Below are 19,837 nucleotides of genomic sequence, written 5' to 3'. Positions count from 1 at the left end.
ATAAGTAATATCCTCTGCCCAACAGTTAAGAGTCTATTACATTGGCTTTATTCCCTGGCTTCTGAATCCTGAGAAACACACACATGCTTAAACACAGGTCCAAAAGCTTCCTCATCATAAAATTGAGGTTCCAGCTATCAGCACAACTGAATCATACTTGAATTTATATCCAGCATCTCTGGACAAACAACCTTGGGAGAAAAGCTTTGATATTCATTCCAGACACGCATGGGATGCGGCCCAAGACTTCAGATGCAAATCTACTTAAACAGCATGAAGGAGAAACTCGGAAAAGTTGTCACTACCCAGAGGAATTCTGACTGCCGACATAACTCTGAAACCAATGAGTTCAGATTTCACTTGATTATAAATTAAGTCAACGGCATCCAAGTAATTCACAACTGACAGGCGTGGAACGAGATCTCATGAGATGGTCGTTAAACATGTTTACAAATCTACGGAAAGAAGAGTAAATAACCAAGAAGGCCAATGATGGGTTACAATGGAACACCAATGGGGTGATAAGAGGAACTCTCATTGTCTCAAACAATATGTTTGTATATTTGTGTGCATGCTGTAAAACCACAGTTCTGTGGTTGCACAATGATAGATAGAGTGCTCAATGACAGATGAGTCGTTACTTTCCAAGTAAACATGAAAACCACAATACTGCCATGTTTGGTCAAAACTAAACTTTCCTTTCTGTATGAGAAAGATTTGAATGCAAAAAAAGTTTCACACCTAAGCAGTTTTATTAGGTATAGGAATGTTTTACAAGAACATTTGACCATTTGATCAACCAACGTGATGCATGCCAAATATTTCCCAAAACATTTCAGAGACCCTCACTATGCGCAAATGTCTCCACGTCCTTCCATTATATACAATAATAAATTACGAGAAGCATTGTAGACCATCAACTAGAATGAATAAACACAGGGGGAGGAAGACTATAAACTTGCTGAATTGTAAAAGTAATGGATACGGCACTGAGGACGCAGAGGTTTGGCTGTGGAGTCGGCATTTGTGTTTTAATTACGCTCTAAACATGTCTCAATAAAAGTTATGGGAAAAAAGTTTTTAATGTGCTACAGAGGAGAAGTGGAACTGAACAATGTTTCTAATATCCTTTTACAGCTCTTTAAGTATAAGGGAAAGAGAAATAGAGAGCTTGTGCTACTCACCCTATTTGCCCTGTCCAGGATCATACATCCAGACAACAACCGAAGCGTGAACGAGGGAGCAAGAGCGATTGAGACCCAGTCCGCCTGCTGCTGCGGCAGGGAAAGTTTTTTCCTCGTTGTAGGACTGCTCCTGTTCTTCAAACCCTCCGACTCTCTCTCTCTCTCTCTCTCCCTCGCTGACACTTCCTGTGCTGTCCCTTTACACCAACTCAAATCACTCCCCCAGACTCAGCCAAGGAGCATTGTTTAGACAGGACGTGTTGTGTGAGCGTGTGTGTGTTTTCGATTGTGTGTCGCGATGAATGCGGTTTTTGTAACTCTCTTGGCACTACCTCGAGCCTGGATCACCTCATTGCAAGAAGAAAAAGAGGGGAATGGAGAACTTAGAGAAGAAAATAAAAGGAGATGTGTGACAGAGAGAAAGAAAGAGCCACTGATGAAGAGTGAAGTGAGAGAGAGAATCCCTTAAGCTAAAGCAAAACATGTGGAGGACTTCCTGCTACGGAGCCCCCCGTGACACAAACCGGAGGGCCGTGTGTTTATGTGTGTGCGTCTGTGAATTTAGAGCTTTCTCTCAAAATCCCTCAGCTTGCTGTTAGAATCAGAGCCAGGTTTCGGTCTTTAGTGAGGTCTTAAGTGACCGCAACAAAACATCTCCAAAACACACAACAGATCTGTCTCAGAATCAAGTGAGCTTTGGATATCGACTGCATAGACAGCTGTCGTTTAAGACGGCATCTTAACTGTCGTGGAACATCATAATTGAGCAATTTGGATCGCTTTACATAGGTGGCATGTCCATGTGCTGCATAAAAGAGACTCAAGCTGAAATAGATTTCAATGTTAGCATGTTGCTAAAATACAAGTGCAATAGCGATGTACCGGAATCACTTATTACCGAAATAAAAATTCTGCCAAAATAAACAGTTACCACTTCTTTGATGACAGATTTTGACTGTGTCAGCATCTTTTTTGTGCACACAACTTTGACACTAAAGTAGCAATATATAGAATTTGTTCAGATGTATCAAGAGGCTTGTCATTGCCAAAGAACTTTACTATGAGTGGTTTATCACCGTAGTGCAGCATATCAAGTTAATTTACCCAATTCCACAAATTAATTAATTTATTTATTGAAAAAACCCTTTGTTTTGAATAAAAATACTTACAATGCATTTTAATACATTTAAATGTCAATAGTTTTTCACTGCTGAATGATTCAGAGTTTGTTTCTTTGTTTTCGACTGCCTGTATTGTGAAAGGTACATGTGATGCTAAGCTAATTTCGTGGCACTTTAGGCATAAAGAAACCTTAGAATAAGGTAATACATTTCTAATGACACAAAAATATTAAATTTGAGCTTGTTGCAATGCATTGTGGGATTGTAATGGCGCTTTCGCGTTTTGCCTAAAACAACGTAGCTTAGGATTCATAATAAAATGACCAAGCCTTCATGTTGAGAACTCCTTAAAATGCTGCCTACATAGCCAGCTCACCAGAACACATGTCTGAAGGGTTTATGTATGTATGAGTTTGAGGGTTTGTGTGTTCAATTCAGTCACTGGCAGACATACTAAAAGAGGGGCGGAGTGAAGAGGGAATGAAAGGCGGATGGTAAATAGTGGAAAAGACATAACTGTCCTTGGTTATCTGCAAAACTTAAAACACTCAGCAGACGCTGACACACTCAGCCCTGCCCCCAAACACTCATGCACTTACTAAAACAAACACACACACACACACACACACACACACACACTCAGGCCTGGATACAAAGTCATGTGGATGTCAAGAGACACTTGTATATGGTACGCTTGTGTGCTTCTGCAAACACAACACACACAATGAGAAGAGTGTCAGATACAGTATAAAGAATAAATTAAAATAAAATAAAAAAGATATACATTATGCAAATGATATATTATGCAAATAAATAAATTAATATATAAGTAAGCAAGCAAACTGGGTTGTAGCATCTGCCAAATTCTGTTCTTTAAATCAAATCAGTTCTTCCGCCGCATCTGAACACAAACACAACAAACATGCACACTTTATACTTTCTTACAGGCCTTTCTGCCCAGTAATGCAGAACAGCCTGCTTAAAACAGGCCATCCAATTTATTCTCACTATATAAGGTAAATCATGGGGTATCATGAAAAATTAATATGCTATGGGGTTTAGAATTGCAAAATGACAGCAAGAGGGCTTGGCTGAATCAGTATCTGCTGACAAAAACAAACCCGTAAACATACACCGATGACAACAACTATTTTACCTTTTACTCTCGCACACACCTTCCTTCAAGATATCATTCAAAAACACAACGCACATTACAGAGAACTCGCCTATAAACACTATAGACCCAGCGAACTTGGAAAAATATTTGCTTTGTAGCTGGAGGATGACGCTGTGGTAGTCAAGAACAAGCGCAAGAAAAGCTGAGAGCAAACAGGCAGAGGGTTGTCTATTGCCCACGATATGTTTAATTCTTTATATTCTGTTAGAGAGCTGACAGCCCTGTGGGTCTGTCTGTTTAGGATATATCTGCATAGTATGTATGCAGATGAATTCTTCTTAACTGAAAGTCAATACTTCCGTTGCAGTTTATATATATATATATATATATATATTATATATATATATATATATATATATATATATATATATATATATATATATATAGTGTTAAATGATAGTGGTTAGTATTGTAATGAAAGGCTATAGGTTTAAATCCCTGTTTTAAAGATGTCATGATGTAATTTCAAGTTTTCCTTTCTCCTTGGAGCGAGGTGTTTTTGCATAGGTTAAAAAAGTTTTTGTAAAGACTAAAATCTTATTTTCATAACTGCCTAAATGTTTACACAAAGAAAGTAAGCTGTTATTTTCACTGTAATGTTGTTGCCGCCAGCGCCATGTTCTGGAGACGCTGCGTTTTACTGTGAAAGTGAAACTACTTTGTGTCATCATGCCGGGACACAGCCTAACAATACAGTAAGGGGAGTAACAATCCCAGGGACACTGTCCCATTCCAACACACTGCTGGCCAATCAGAGGAAGGGAGGGGTTTCAGGAAGGGGTGGCAACAATATGTACAGTAAGTGGAAAACAATTTCTTTTTGGAACCTTAAACAGCATAAACACATTGCAACAAAATACCAAATACACAAAATAATGATCTTTTAGCAATATCACATGACCACATGATCACAAAAAGCGAAAAAAAGGCAATATTGTGGAAATATTCATTAAGTAGCTATGACTCCAGTCTTTAGTTTCACATGATCCTTCAGAAATCCTTTTAAGATAAAGGAACATCATTTTCTGAAACAGAATTTTTTTGTGATATTATCAGTGCATTTATGATTAATGTGTAGTAGCTGAATAAGACTATTAGCATGAAAAAAAGAAAAAAATACTGCATACTGTATCTTATTAGCACACGTTCCAGTAATAATTACTTTAGGTTTATTTAACCTTTTGACCCCAATATAACAGCCTAAGTTAATTTGAGTTGCCTGTGTGCGTGCAAATGATTAAGTCGGAACACAACATTGTAAAACACGACGAAAGAGAGAGCAAAAAGGAAAAGAGAAAAGGTTGAAGAGAATTAAGTTTCTTTAATATACAGTCATACTTTAAATCAATTAAACTATCCAGACACCCAAGGAAATGGAGGAGAACCAGTCTGTGATGTCAGGAAATGAGGGCTGTTCAAACTTACACTAAACGCCATGTTAAAACACTTACATTTAATTCACGCAGACACAAATTCAGATGAACTGCAGTGATTATTTCCAGCATCCTCAGCCACTGAGCATGCTCCAAAATATCACTCTACTACAGGCTACGAAAGTTCAAGAGCTGACAGGAAAAGAGAAACAAAAAACACAGACAATGACAGCTTTTCATATGATGAGATCTGATCGGAGGTCCAGGAAGGCCTTAACTGTAACTACGCAATTTTGAGTTTTTCCTTTAATTATGCTCAACATTCCACGATCCTCTTTCTCTCCGTGAGCCTGAAGGAATTCAGAGTCAGATGAGAAGAGATGATTGGTCTGGCTGTCTGACTGATGATATCATAATGGCTGAACTCATTCTATTTCCTGAGTCTGATTATGGGGACGTTTATCAAATTCTAATATGCACGGAGGCAGTTACTGACTAGCGACGCTAAAATGAGAAGCTTCTCTCCACTCTGCGCACACACTAGACAATAGTAGACATGAAATAGCTATAATTATAATGTTCTTTTCGGTTATTTCTAATGTTGTGTTTGTGCGTGTGCATGTCGGTGTGTAAGAGGAAAGAAGAGATAAATTAAGAGATGTTTTGTCATGACTTTAACGGAATACCTTTAAATGGCAGTGCACGCTATACTGTAATTTAGAGAAGGTAAGGAGGAGAAGCATAGATTGGAAGTGACTTTTGCATCTGCTATTAACTGCTTTGCAAAGCTGCAGCTGTGTATATGGTTTCAGTCAAACCTACAGAGCACGGGGAATTCTGAGCAGTCTAAAATGCAGTGTTTAGGATAGAAATTTTGTGGGACTGAAAGGTAACACCAAATGGAATTACCAATATAATAATTGTTTTCAGATTTCCCAAATGCACTCGCGCTGCCAAACTATTTCAGATTTTCTGCGAAGCACAAATCAACAGGCTAACAGAAAAAAAAGCTCGTTTCTATGAAACTAATAATGCATATTAAAGCATAATAAGGAGATTTTTTAAAACACTGACCAGACTAATGCCTCACTCATAGTTTAATAAACACACAATCATCTGCCAAGCTGTAGAAATCTGCCCAGTAGACTACTAAGTACCCCTAATTACCTAATGGCATGAGCAAAACACACACACACACACAGAGAGAGTCAAACCCGGTCAGCAAAACAATATCTGTCTCAACAGGTAAAAATTCCTTATCCGATCACCCAAACACACATCTTTCAGTACCTTTTATGGAGACAGTTGTTGATGATTCAGTCTGGCTCAATAGATGTTGGAGAGCTTAAGATGAGCACATGCTGATTTATACCAGCATGAATCTACACGCTGTCTTACATCGTATATCAGCTCCGCTTCGTTCTTCAGTAAATCAAAGTGCCGAGCAACTGCAGCCAGACAAATCACCCTTAGGCCAGCCATGAAAGCTCGCCAATCAACATCAGGTACCATCTTAAAACCACTAATCATCATTATACGGACTGCACTGACGCCGCATCATCTTTCAGCCCAGCCGAGTCCAACAGGTGTTTGTCAGCAGATCCCTTATGAAAATGAAGTGCACTTAATTCTACCGAATATGCACTTGCAGTGTACTTTAAATCTTAAAAGTATACTTTTGAAGTTAAGCTGTTGCAAACATTTCTAAGTTTTAAAGATATTTTATATAATGTTGGTAATCAAGCATTTAATAGTATTCTTTCACACTGTGCAAGTCAATGGCTACCAGCAACAATTTATGGGTGAACTATCCCTGTACTTAAAGAGCACACATACATGACTCTTTACTTCATGTTTCTTAACACACTGAACCCTCTGATGCATCGTGGTCACTACAGTGGGAAGCTACTTGGAAGCCATCATGAACCAGTTAGAATGTTGTATCATGTCCCAAACACCATCTGACGAACCCCCAAAGTGTTGTCTACAATTGATTGTTGTACTTTTATCTATTTTTTTGTTTTGAGATATTGCATAATATATTCGTAGATAGATGGTGGCGGGAAAAGGGGACGCACCATGTACCTTGGAAATAAGTGTTAAATACTTCTATTCTCTGAAAACCAGACAGATGTTACAAATAGATTAATTCCGATCTTAACAATATTTGTTTTGTATATTTTGATTTTTGTATATTGTTTTCTGTGACAGAAAACATATTGGTCCATTGCAGTAGACGTCATGCACCAAAAGGTGTAATTCTGCCTATGGGCCTATATATACCTAAAATTATTTTTTGTAAAATATTTATATATACATAATAAATGCAAACACACATGTGCTATGCAAATAAAACCTTTGTAGATGTGATTAATTGTGATTAATCATTTGACAGCACTAATTTATATCTATCCATCCATCTTTCTTCAAATATATTATTTCCGTACTAAAGAGTATTTTTTTTTCTTCTTCGTTTTTGTCCTTCACTGTTGTTTTACGATAATGGATACTGGTACTGGTACTAATGGTATTTTTGGAAGAAAACTTTATTGTTACAGCCATTACTGAATTAAATTTCTAGTCTGTAGCAAGAGACACTTCGTATTTCTGTCTGTGCTATAATGTGAATAAGAAAAATAAGAAATTAAGTCCACCTGGGACTACAGGAGGTAGTTGTTGTCATCCCTAAGCAAAGAAAAAAGTATAATACAATATATATAAAACTCCAACCCTGAGCTACTCTCCTGCAGACTTTAGTTCTGTGATTATGAAGTGTCCCTAAGCACCTTGATTAGCTGATTCAGGTGTGTTTGATTGGGAATAGAGCTAAAATCTACAGGATGATAGGTCTCCAGAAGCATAGGGTAGGCCAAGCAACCAGGATGAGTGGTTACCAGCATGCTAAGCCAGCAAACCGAGTGGTTAGCTTGCAAAATGTAAGCTATCTTAAAAAAAACTAACAAAGAATAAAAAATCAGTTCAAATATTTAACAATGAAACATTGTTTAAAGTGGAATCGCTTTGGAATCGAGTCCTAATCAAACTCATTGGATGGTTAAAGACAATCACTTCTTCAGCTGTGGCTAACATAAACTGAAAGTGACCGCTGGATTAACCAGCTTATCAGCATCCAGAAAGAAAAATATAGGGCTGAAATATAGGGAAAAGAGTTTTGATTTGAAAAGGGATTTGAAAACAACTGATGCCAGATTCAAACCTCGGTCTCTTAAATTAACACCAGGGCTCAATGTGTCCGGTGTATAACAGTTAAACATTTCCGACACAAACTGATTTATATCAGGTTAGATTAGCTGCAGTCTAATTCAAAAGATATCTTTTATGACTTAACTTAAATGAAATTGTAAAACTTTTCCACGGCTGTTGAAATTCACTGCATGTATGCAGCGCTTCGCCTCTCACCTTTAAAACCTTCCTTTTTTCTCGCTCCATTTCCTTTTGTTTCTATTTCACCGGTCTCTCTGTACCAGGTGCCTGTCTAGCCAGTAAATGGCGTGTCAGAATGGAGCGAAGGGAGAAGAAGAAAGAGTGTGTGCACACAACCCATACTCAGCGGCAATGTTTCAGGAAATCCCTTCATCTTTTCATCCTTGCTTAACCACTCTTTTCTTGAAACAAGGAGTCTCTTTAGGAGACGCGTTCATTAGGTGTGTGTGTGCGAGTCTCTAACCCTCTTGGCTGACCCTAATAAGCAACCACACACAGCTTGCTGAATAGACTTCAAACAGAGACGCTACTTTTAATCAGCACCGAGAAAACCAGCTCACAACCTGTTCAGAAAGAAGAGGGCAAGAAAAAGCGAGGGATGGAAGGAAAGAAAGAGATAAAAGGAGGCGGAGATAACTAGAGACAGACAAACAAGAAAAGTGGCAACCTCGAACAAAACGGAGCGAAAGAAAAGGCAGACAGAAGAAACAGCAACAGAACAAAAAGAAGACGACAAGCGCTGGAGGAATTTGAGAAACAGTCCATCCACTGCACCAGATTACGATTAAAAGTTACAATTTTCTGTGTGGGCCTCAAACCTGTCAGAGCTCATAGTCTCATAAGGGCTCTGTAGAAACTAGGGCAGAGAACACCGGATCTCCAATTAAGCTGCTGCAAACTCAAAAGATGTGACTTTATAACAGATTATTTGATTATTCATAAGAACTTGCTTAGTGACTTTGCTCTAATGCATTAGAAGGAGCAGGCCTATTAAAAATGTGGAAAAAATCTTACGCAGTGTCATTTGCGTTAGACGTAAATGATCAAATCAAAGCACGTTTATTATCTTCAAGCAAATCATTTACACATTTTCAGCGTGGCTTACGTTGCCAGGAACTTTTTTAACAACCAGTCAAAAACGTCGTATTTATTTTGGCAAACCCGCATTTATCAGTTACCATAACATTTGTAACTAACGCTTATGCAACAGATGAGCTTTCACAGGAATTCCAGCATCGTGTTGCTTTAAATAAAGTCACAGCTGGGAGCTAAAGACTGGATTCCCATCCAGGAATAGTCACAATGGAAGGAAGGAACTATTTTAGCCCGCGCTCCTGCTACTGCAGATCAAGTGAAAACAAAAATAAAATAACTTCTTGTTGTTTTAACTTCTTAACTTAAGATGGTGTAGTCTTTCTCTGGCATGGTCTGGGAATGAACATCTGTTTCATTCTGCAAAGTGCAACTGTTCTTAATATCTTTGTTATGGTGATGAGACTATAATATTATATAAACACTTAAATACACTATGAATTAGTGTTTTGAAATGATTAGCTCCCATAGTGATGCATGTCTGGATGCGGTTAAACCACACAACATGTTTATCCGTACTGAATGCAAAAAGAAACATTAGAAGGGAGCTTAGTAGTTCATCCAAAATTGAACATTTTGTCATTTGCTCATTCAAATTGTCATTCCAAACCTGTATAACTTTCTTTCTTCTGCAGTTTCACGTATTTTTTTCTACAATGAAAGTGGATTGGGAATGGAGCTGTCGAAGTCCAAAATTATATACAAGCAACAGACTGAATTTTTATTGCTCTTTGTTCCACAGAAGAAAGAATGACATGAGGTTGAATATATTTGAGGGTGAAAGTGGATGAGTGAGCTATCCCTTTAACACAACTTTCTTACTTCTGCAGTGCAGTCAAAAGCACTTTTCCCCTGCTGGAATCAACATCTTCAAAAGCTTTATCAACCACTCAGACAAACTCCCTTAGGTCTCTATCTAATGAATGAGAATTTAAACACAGTTGCCCACGTTTTTATTGATTTCTGCTTAGGAGAGTTATCTCTGATGGACGCCTTAGGGACACTTGCACATACTCATGAAGAGGCACTTAACAGAATCCGTGTGTCCTCGCGCACAAACCCAAAATTTCCGTCTGACTTTTTTTTTCATCCTTTTCTATCAAAACGCTATTGATGCAAAAACGCAGAAAATCAAACCTATCCGATGTTTTTTCTAAGGTACGAAGTTTTTGAAGGCAGTGTAAACGTAACTGAAACAATGTGAGGTCGGATTTATATTGTAGTGTGCAATAATTTCGGACTAGGTGTGCAATGACCCTTAGTGTGTATTTCAGCTACAAAACGCAACCCTCGGTGCATAACGTCTGCAGTCTTCGCACGTGACGAGCCTCAGGGCATGAATTCAGCTCAGAAGGAAATAACCTCAAAGCCAGGTGTGTTAAATGGAGGTCTTCTCCCCCCCCTCTCTCTCTTCGGTTTCTGACTCACATGACCCAGGACACTTTGTGACATCTAAACCTTGTAGAGCTACACCATGAATCAACACAAACTAACTCAAAAGTCAATATACTTGTGCAAACACATTCAACTTGTTGGTTCTTGTCTAGTTGGTAACCTAATTCAAGGTTTGTCTAAGGTGGGCAATTGCTGGGAGGGTCTCACTATTTTTTCTCACTATTTTATTGCTCCAAGGTTCTGAGATCAAAGCAAAGTATAATACTTGAAATTTTTAAAATACAAACTTGAAATGCATAAAAGTGACAGTGTACATAATATATTAATTATTGTGGTTCCAAATTATTGTGGTTTTGTTAGGTGAAACGCAAAATAACATATTTTGAAGAATGTTCGTGCTGCTTTCCTCCATTTAGGAAAATAATAAATCTACCTGGCAATCTCGTGGCATAAATGTACCTGGGTGCACTTTTTAGCGAGACGCAAAATACGTACCAATAAGTACAAATCACTGCAGTTTCCAAAAGAAATGAACACTAGAGGCAGCAATACACCTTTTATTCCTATTCACATAAATTTACAGAGTTTCAATTAATGAAGCGTAGTTTTCACACAATTACATGTCATGGTTGCATCAACAAATGCTTTTTGAAAATCAGGGGTTTTTTTTAAATCATGCATTTGTTAACACTATTTTTGTAGGTTTAGTGTTGGATTTGGTGTAGGGCATATTTCCAACACAATAGGGCATTAGCTTTTAGCGACAGATATTTAAATTATAATTGTCGCAATACATACCTGAAGCAATGTGTTTTAGCGCCACTCATTGGGCATTTCTGAAACTGCAAAACATGCAGTAAAGTATGCAATAACGGTATCGCACAAAAAGCGCACAGAGGTACATATTTTTATGAGACCAGGTTGGAATGAGTAGACATGTTCCACAGAATACACCAAGTTAATGACATAATTCAAAGTTTATGTGGGGTGGGCATTGTTGAAAGGGTTCCTTCCTCTCAGGTTCTATGGCAACTTTGTCCTGTAAGCCGTTTTTGCAGGCGCAGTGTCGATTAAGCAGCCTATGAGCTCAGCAGAAAGGATTCTGGAAAATTCCTGAAGTAAGGAAAAGTGCTACTCCCTCTCCTGACATTAAGTCTCCCTGAATGCTTTAGGAGACTAGAATATCTCACAATGCAGAATGATAAACCTTTCCTTTCATTCTCTCCCTCCCCTTTTCAGTCCTTCCTGCCAAATGGTGAACAATTACCAGATTCCATTTGCCATTAAGTTAAAGCACTCAGGCACTTTTCATTAGCTGAGCTGGTCGGTGACCTGTGGATCAACTTCTGCCCACATGAATTCAGTTTTTCACAAACAGAGCACTCCATCTGTCCGAAGGAATAATAGTCTGCTGGTCCGAGATTAATGGAGTGGCTTCCAAGCACAAACTACCTAATTTAAAAGAGTAATTTGGTTACAATAAATCTGGGATGAGCAAATACTGTCCTTTTCCCTTTGTCTTGTGGAGAAAAAAAGAAATCCTACTCTTAAACAAAGTAGGGGCAGTTCAACCAAAAACCAATCATATATTCACCCTAATAAGCAGTGTTGCCAAAACTACTTTTATGCTTGTATACGAATTTTATCAGGGGAACCCCGTCAATATATGTGTATTTTACCGCCTGAACACAATTTTTACTGGGGGATCCCCACTGAAAAGTGATTTGGTTAAATTTAATGTGCCCCTATTATGGATTTTTAAAAATTACATTTGGTCTAAATGAAGATGCAAATTTATTATTTGCCAATAGGTGCCACTTTTGGAGAAGTAAAAATAGTCATTCAGACCAATTATCGCAGATTAGCGTTATGCAAAGGAGGGGTGAATCTTTGAATCTTTGAGTAAAGAGTTTGGGAGTTTGAGAGTAAAAATAAATGCATGAATTCAGACAATGAATGCATCTTTTGACCTTCCATGCATGGGATCCTGTCATTGGGAACGCATAAAACCAAAATAAAAACCTTTTATTGCACATAGTGTTGCATTTGGGTTGGTTTTGCGGTGAAAACCTGGCAACCCTGCTAATAAGGTTTCAAACTTTTATGACTTCTTTTCTTCAATGAACCACAAAACATGACATTTTAGAGAATGTTCATGCTGCTCTATTCCATGCATAGTACTATAGAAAGAAAGCATAAGCAGATGTTTTTTTTCAGCGCCAGTAAATCAAGCAACACAGGTTTGAAACAACGTGAAAGTGAGAATGTGAAGGGTTTTAGGCGAATTATGCCTTGTAGAAATGCTAAACTGCTATTGATCTTTAGGATCTTGCTGATACAGTGAGTTCTACAGAGTGTCCTGTCTTCAGTTTGGCCAGTTCTGGATTAGGAGTGTCTCACTTTTTAATCAGAGAGGATTAGGGGTTAATGAGCAGTGCTCATTAATCTAATCCCACTCGTAATTCTCTTCATAGTGCTTCCACTGGCTTCAGCCTCCATTGAAATGTATTAGATCCTTCTCTTGATAATAAAAACTCATCCATGTCTGACACTTTCATCAAAAATCATAGGATTATTTGCTAGTTCATCCTAAAATCTGAAATTCTCTGCTTATTTACTCACATCTTTTTAAACCCGCATAACTGACTTTCTTCCATAGAGCACAAAATATGTTCTATACAATGAAAGCATAATCTAAATGTTCAGAGTTTGTTTTTGTTTTTGAAAAGAAGCCACAAATGCTCATCAAGGTTGCATTTTTAGTGTTACATGATCCTTCAGAAATAACTTTAATATGCTGCTTGAGAAACAATTAATATCAACAACATTAAAAAACAATTGGCTGCTCAATGTTTTTGTTCAAACTGTAATCCTTTTTTTTCATTTTCTTTTAGGAATTTCATAAGAACAGCATTTAGTTGAAATGATTTATTTTGTAACATATATCTTTACTGCAATTTTTGAGTAAATTTTATACAGTTTTTAGAAATCACAAGATAGCTTCATATCAGGAACCGACTGAATTTTATCATTCTGTGAAAAAGCAGTGAGCTTTCCTCAACGTCTTCAACTTCAACGTTTCGAAACAACATGAGCCATAAAATGATGACAGAAAACGACTAAACATCTTAGTTAGCTTTTTCACTTTCTCTTGATCTGAGTTCTGCGATGTTAAAAAAAAGCCAAATTAAATGTCCAAATGCGTTATTTTGGTGTACTACGCTAGCTATCCCATAAACCCCCGGTGAAATGGTTCTCATATCAGCAGATTGCAGACTGATATGTTAAACACGTCAATCCGAGTGACCACTCAAAGTCTAAGCATGGAAAATCCAAACAGCAGAAGCTTGAGTACAGATACAACCAGCTTAAGATAAACTTAGCTGTGTCTCCCTCCCTCTCTGTCCTTTTTCTTTCCCATAACCTCTGTCTGGCTGAACCATGAGTAAGCAAGACCACCCAGCCATGAAATTTACTGACTGTGATACAGTTCTTTGTCCTGCTACACCTGCTTGTGATAAACTTTCAAAGAGTGCTAACAGCAGATTAAACAAAAGACTGAACCATTTTACCTGCATATAAACAGAAAATCCCTTTAAAAAAAGCCGACTGCTGATAAACAAAACTCCCCCTTATCACTCTATCTGCCAGACGCAAAACGGGCAAAGAGAAAAAAGAGAACGTATTTGTTTTCCTTCCAGATGTTTCTTTGAGGGCCCGTTTAGATAGAAAACATTATTATCAGATCACAGGTGATTATATTCTTGCGCTCGGATCTGTGAGGGTCTTCATAGTGTTGTATTTACGTTACAGTATAACTTACATATAGTGCCGTTCCAAACAGGTAGGTGTACTTCTACACTTTAGGACACTTAACTCTTCATTGGCAACCTGATTTCTGTCTTTAAATACTAAAAAATACATAGCATTCAGTTGGAAATTACATTTTAATTACAGGAAAATGCACACTCGTCATCTCTCAGGTTGGGAATTGTATCACCATTCATCCGCTCATTCATTGTAGAGTCATTCATCCAACATGTAGTGACCTGTGCTTGAACTCCGTGTCTAGAAAACTTTAACTCTTAAATGCCCCGTTTAAAGTAAAAACGTTTACAATGTTTGCAGTTGAGCAGAACTGAGCAACAGTTTGCTTTTTTCATTCACTCTAAAAGTTACGCAGGTTAGCTACTAGCATAATGACTACTGAATAGAATAATTGAATAAAATAATGTCCAAAGTCATTGCTTTTGTTACAATGAAAGCGAATGTCTGTATGGCTGTAATGCTTCAACAAAAGGGCCAAAAAAGTGCACTGGCACTCAAGGAAAAATATCACATCAAATGGTCTTAGTGATTTTACAGAGCCATTTTTCATTATATTCATCAACCATGTGTCATTAAAATAGCTATTTTATATTAACATTTTATATTAGCATTGATCTGTATAAGGTTTGGCATAGATGTAGTCTAGAGTCCATAATCAAAATAAAAAACCTCAAATAATTAGAATTTGATGTGCTAAAACAAAAACAAACAAATAAATAAAGATAAATGGCAAAACAAATTCTAATGCCTAAACTACGATACGATAATGTTTTTTAAATAACAATAGTAAAATAACACTGGTTCTTAACATGTAAAAGGAACTCAAACGATATTTAACAACTTAAATGTCTATTCTACAGCATGGCTTCAGAAAAGCATTAATCATATGGGCTACATAGAAAATTTTTGGTCTTTTTGTAGCCTTTTGGAAAGCTGTATTCATCATTTGTCCATCCATCGACAAAAAAATCCATGCGAAACCCTGTAAAAAGTTTCTGTGTCAGCTGTTAATGATTCACCTTGACAGTGTTTCAAACACATGCCTGTGACTCGTCTATGCCTTTAAAACTATGGAGGACCAATTTTCATGGTAACATCTGGATTCTAGTCCCTATTTACACTTCTCAAAAATGACAAAAAACAGGTTTTTACAGAGGATCATCACACAAACGAATGACAAATAGGAGTGACACACTCATTTCTGTGCGTGAATGTGTTTGGTCGTCGGGGATGTTAAAGGAATAGCTCACCCAAAAATGAAAATTCGGTCAGTATTTACAGTTCCAAACCCGTATGACTTTCTTTGTTCTGGTTGTTTTGGGTCACCATCGGGAAAAAATACTATTGAAGTCAATAGTGAGCCCAAAACAGCCTGGTTACGACTTTCTTCAAAATATCTTCCTTTGTGTTCGGCAGAAAAAAGAAATTCATACAGGTTTGGAACTACTTGAGGGTAAGTAAACAATGACAGAATTTTCATTTTTGGGTGTACTATTTCTTTAACCTCAAGAACTCCATATCCTTAATATCATCTAAATCCCCACCTAGGGGTGTCCCAGTCCTGCAGTTTCACTGATCAGACATTTAATCATTAAACATTGAGGAATGTGACTGGCAGGCATCAGAAGGTCACTGACTTGACAGGATTTGGGTCTTCATCACCACTTTAGAGCAACTTTGAGTTGACACGGTGCTCTTCAACCAACACCAGCAGGATTAAAAACCCCACTGGGGCGGAATGTGATAAAGAGGTGCCTAATCACACACACAAACACATGCACACACACAAACTGGCATTAATCTGCTCCCCGCTGTGCTGGAATGAGGAGGCAATGTGATGGTGAGCCCATGTGTGTGCGTTTTTTTTTTTTTGTTTGTTTGAGGAATGCAGCAAAAATCAACCCAGCTGCCGATCTAATCCCACAAAACCCATTGTCATATATGAATAAACATAAAACCTGCACCGAACACTTTTAGCATAATACCATATGCAGTTCACTTACATTTAGATACTCCAAATCGAGTACGCTAATCTACTTAATACCCTAAATGCATGTAAAACCTATGCAAACAAAACAGTATGTTCCATTTTTACTCACACCCAGTTTCAAAATGGATACTCATCAAATATAATCATAATGACAAATACCAGTGTTTAAAAGAAATATCTACCCAATATTTGTCAGAATATTAAGGCTTATGATCATGTGATCTTTACACAGAAGACAAACAACGTGTCACTTGTTACGTGTCACACCGCTAGAAGGTCTTGAATAGGGAAGAAAAATACAATTTCTTCATAAATAAGATGATTTGTGTTTCACAAGAGATCTCAAGATAGTCTCAAACAGTGCTATTAGAAGCAAGTCTGCTATCATAAGCCTGATGTTTCCCAAGATCAAGATTTGTAGTCATACTGTATGTAAACAATCATGTCATTTATTTCTATTTTCAAAAGATTTTAAATTGGGCTAACTATTCGACTAATCTGATGATTCTCTTACAGTAATACTTTTTTATTCATATTTCTAGATTGTTTGCACATGTGTAAGATTATATGTTTTTGTTTTTAGAGTGACTTTTTAACATTCAGTCAAGGGTCTACAAAAATGAAAAAGTACACATTTACAGTAATGTTTATTAATGTGCATTGCCCCTGAGAACAAATAAAACCAAATAATCATTTTAATTTAGTTATTCTATTTAAAGTTATTCTGCATAAACTATCCATTTTATACCAAAAGGTGGGAAAAAACATTTATTAATGATTTGTCGATTACATGTGTGCTTGGGCCTACTTAGATTTTTTTTTAAAAGAAAAAACTTTTTTTGAATCTCTTGAGCTAAAGAAAGCGCAAGTTCTCAGCAATAATATTTTCCTCCTAGAATTTATTCTTTCAAATGACGAAGACATGAAATGTTTGATAATCAAAGTTCGACTTTGTGGGTATCCACCTTTGGTTTTCGGTTACTTACTGGGTTGTGTGACTTGTTGCTGGGTTATGGTTGCGGAGGACCCTTTAGATTGACTGATTCTGCGCTTTGCTTGACCCATCTCCTCCTCTTCCTTCATATTAGTGTTTTGCTGAATCTGCGGATGTGTCGTTCCATTGACCGGAGGCCTTTGGCCAGGTATACTGCCCTCACTTCCTATCCGCGTCACCTTCTCCCCCATGACGTGCATTCTGGGTCGGCCGGCAGGTGTATCCCGCCGAGGCGAGGGGAGCTTGGAGCCAGGACCCGCCGAGGACGGGCGAGCAAGTCGTGAAGGTTTAGACATAGTGTAAAAATGCTAGTTAACCTCGAGAGAATCCAATCAAGTCAGTTCACTTGGTATTCCATCTGAGCCGTCCAATCATATCACGCTAGTAGAATATCCGAAACTGTGTTCCACAGGTGTCCAAATGCCGCCTGGATTTCCACAGAGAATGAATTGCACCGTCTTAGTCTTACTCTCCCTCCTTCTATCTCATCTCTCTTCCTTCCTGTCCCTCTGTGTCTTTACTCAGCGAACGAGTCCAGACGAGTGCAGGTAAAAGAACCAGACGGTTAGAGAGACGGAGGAGGAGGAGGAGGAACGAGGGGGAAGGGGTTAATCACCACCTTTCCAAACGAAGCCTCCAGCGTTCCGAAGTGTATGCGTGTGCGCCTCGGGATGACTGACAGAGGGACAAACGGAGATAAGCAGGCTGTTCCCATGTATCAGCGAAATTCCAACACACTGTCTCAATCTCTCTCTCGTCCTGCCCTCTTAAACTCCAACTCTCCTTCTCTCGCTCTCCCCACCTTCTTTTTCATCTCGTCTAGATGCTCTCTGCTTGCAAAGGCAGAAAAAGTCTCAATGCTTGGGAGCAAAAAAGGAAAAGAATGGAAAGGGAGGAGAAAAGGTCTTCTGTTGCTGTCACAGCTGTGTGTACTGATCCACATGTGACTCTCTCTCTCTCTCTCTCTCTCTCTCTCTATCCACTGCTCTTTCAGTCTCCAATTTACCAGAAGACCATCGCTGCGGTGCGTGCTGTAGAAAATTACACACATACACACACACACACACGCACGCACACACGCTTGGATATTTCTGGAGAATTACAAAGCGGCAGAAAGGAAAGCGGGATTACGCTAGCATAGCTGGTACTTGAGCTCTGCAGTTGGTGTGTGTTTGTGTGCGCATCAAAGCAAGGCATGTTGGAAGCTTTACTTCGGGCTCAAAAGAGTTGGAAATGGAGGAAAAATCCTGTTTGCTGTTGTCAAAACAAGCCCGAGCACACTTGAAGAAAGTTTGCGCAACTAAATATCAAAAAAGAAAGTGACAGAATAACTTGCATTTTATTATGGCAGTAAAATATACAAGGGGTTTTGTTTTTGTTTTGTTGCTCTTTCAGCATTATCACAGCATTTATTGCCATTTCAGCATTATTGTGCAAACAACTGCTATCAAAAAAAAAATTTTGCTGTATACTTCAGTACTAAACTGACAAACAATTTAAAATATGCACATATATATAAATATATACAACTTACTAATATAATACCGATTTATTTTTAAATAATTTCATTCATATATATATATATATATATATATATATATATATATATATATATATATATATAATTTAATGTTGTTTTCTATATGTATGTGTACTGTGTATATTTATTATGTATATATAAATTCACACACAAACATTAACAATACATTTATTATATAGCTTTTTTGCTTCCTTCAAGGGCACTTCAGGAAGGGGACGCTATTTTTGGGACGTTCCAAATAAAAGTGAGCAACCGAATGTCACCAAGCCAGCAGAGGGAGCCCTGACCTCTGGGTGATCTGCATCCACTCCCTCTGCGACAACTTCCTGTCCCAGGACTATAAATACTGCAGCAAGCCACTCAACTGCAGGTTGCATTGTTTCGCCTGTTGTATTGTAGTTATATCGTTCGTGGATTATTGTCTCTGGTTTTGACCCTGTCTGTATTCTGATTCTCTGATCGTTTGCCGCCTGACCTGACCTCCGCCTGTCTCTGGATTTTGTTATTGCCTCGCCTCCTATATATCTGTTAGCCCTGTTCGACGCCTGCCTGTTATGACCATGCCTTCGTTTAATAAAAGCCTGCACATGGATCCGCACGCCTCAGACCGTTCATTCGTGACAGAATGCAACCTCACACCAGGATCCAGCGGCTTTTCACCCGAACCATGGCCAGGTATGCACCTTGCAATGTCTTTGCTAACCCTCAAGCAGGGCACCCGATCACTTGAGGATTATACTCAGGAATTTCTGGACCTGGCTTACTTCTCTGATTTACCGGACTGTTTGCTAATTGAATTTTTCACGAGGAATAAATCAGCCACTCAAAACACAACTTGTTCAAGAGGGTCCACGTGAATCACTTGCACACTTTATTGAGTTTGGTTTAGTGACTGTGGGGTCAGCTCTCACGTTGGGT

General features: G+C 38.1%; 1 protein-coding gene across 1 annotated transcript in view; it reads right to left on the bottom strand.

Annotated features, from left to right (window-relative positions):
- The window catches only part of LOC122330209, a 36,776-nt gene extending 18,473 nt beyond the window's left edge, over window positions 1-18,303 (bottom strand). The window contains exon 1 of the mRNA XM_043227071.1: window positions 17,372-18,303. Within this exon, the coding sequence (XP_043083006.1) occupies window positions 17,372-17,675 (304 nt within the window). The 5' untranslated portion in view covers window positions 17,676-18,303. The remainder of the gene's footprint in view (window positions 1-17,371) is intronic.
- Between the last annotated feature and the right edge of the window lie 1,534 nt (window positions 18,304-19,837).

The sequence above is a fragment of the Puntigrus tetrazona genome, chromosome 24 (genome assembly GCF_018831695.1).
Source record: "Puntigrus tetrazona isolate hp1 chromosome 24, ASM1883169v1, whole genome shotgun sequence".
Lineage (NCBI taxonomy): Eukaryota > Metazoa > Chordata > Actinopteri > Cypriniformes > Cyprinidae > Puntigrus > Puntigrus tetrazona.
Note: the sequence above shows the minus strand (reverse complement) of the source record. Positions and strands in the feature narration are given on the sequence as shown.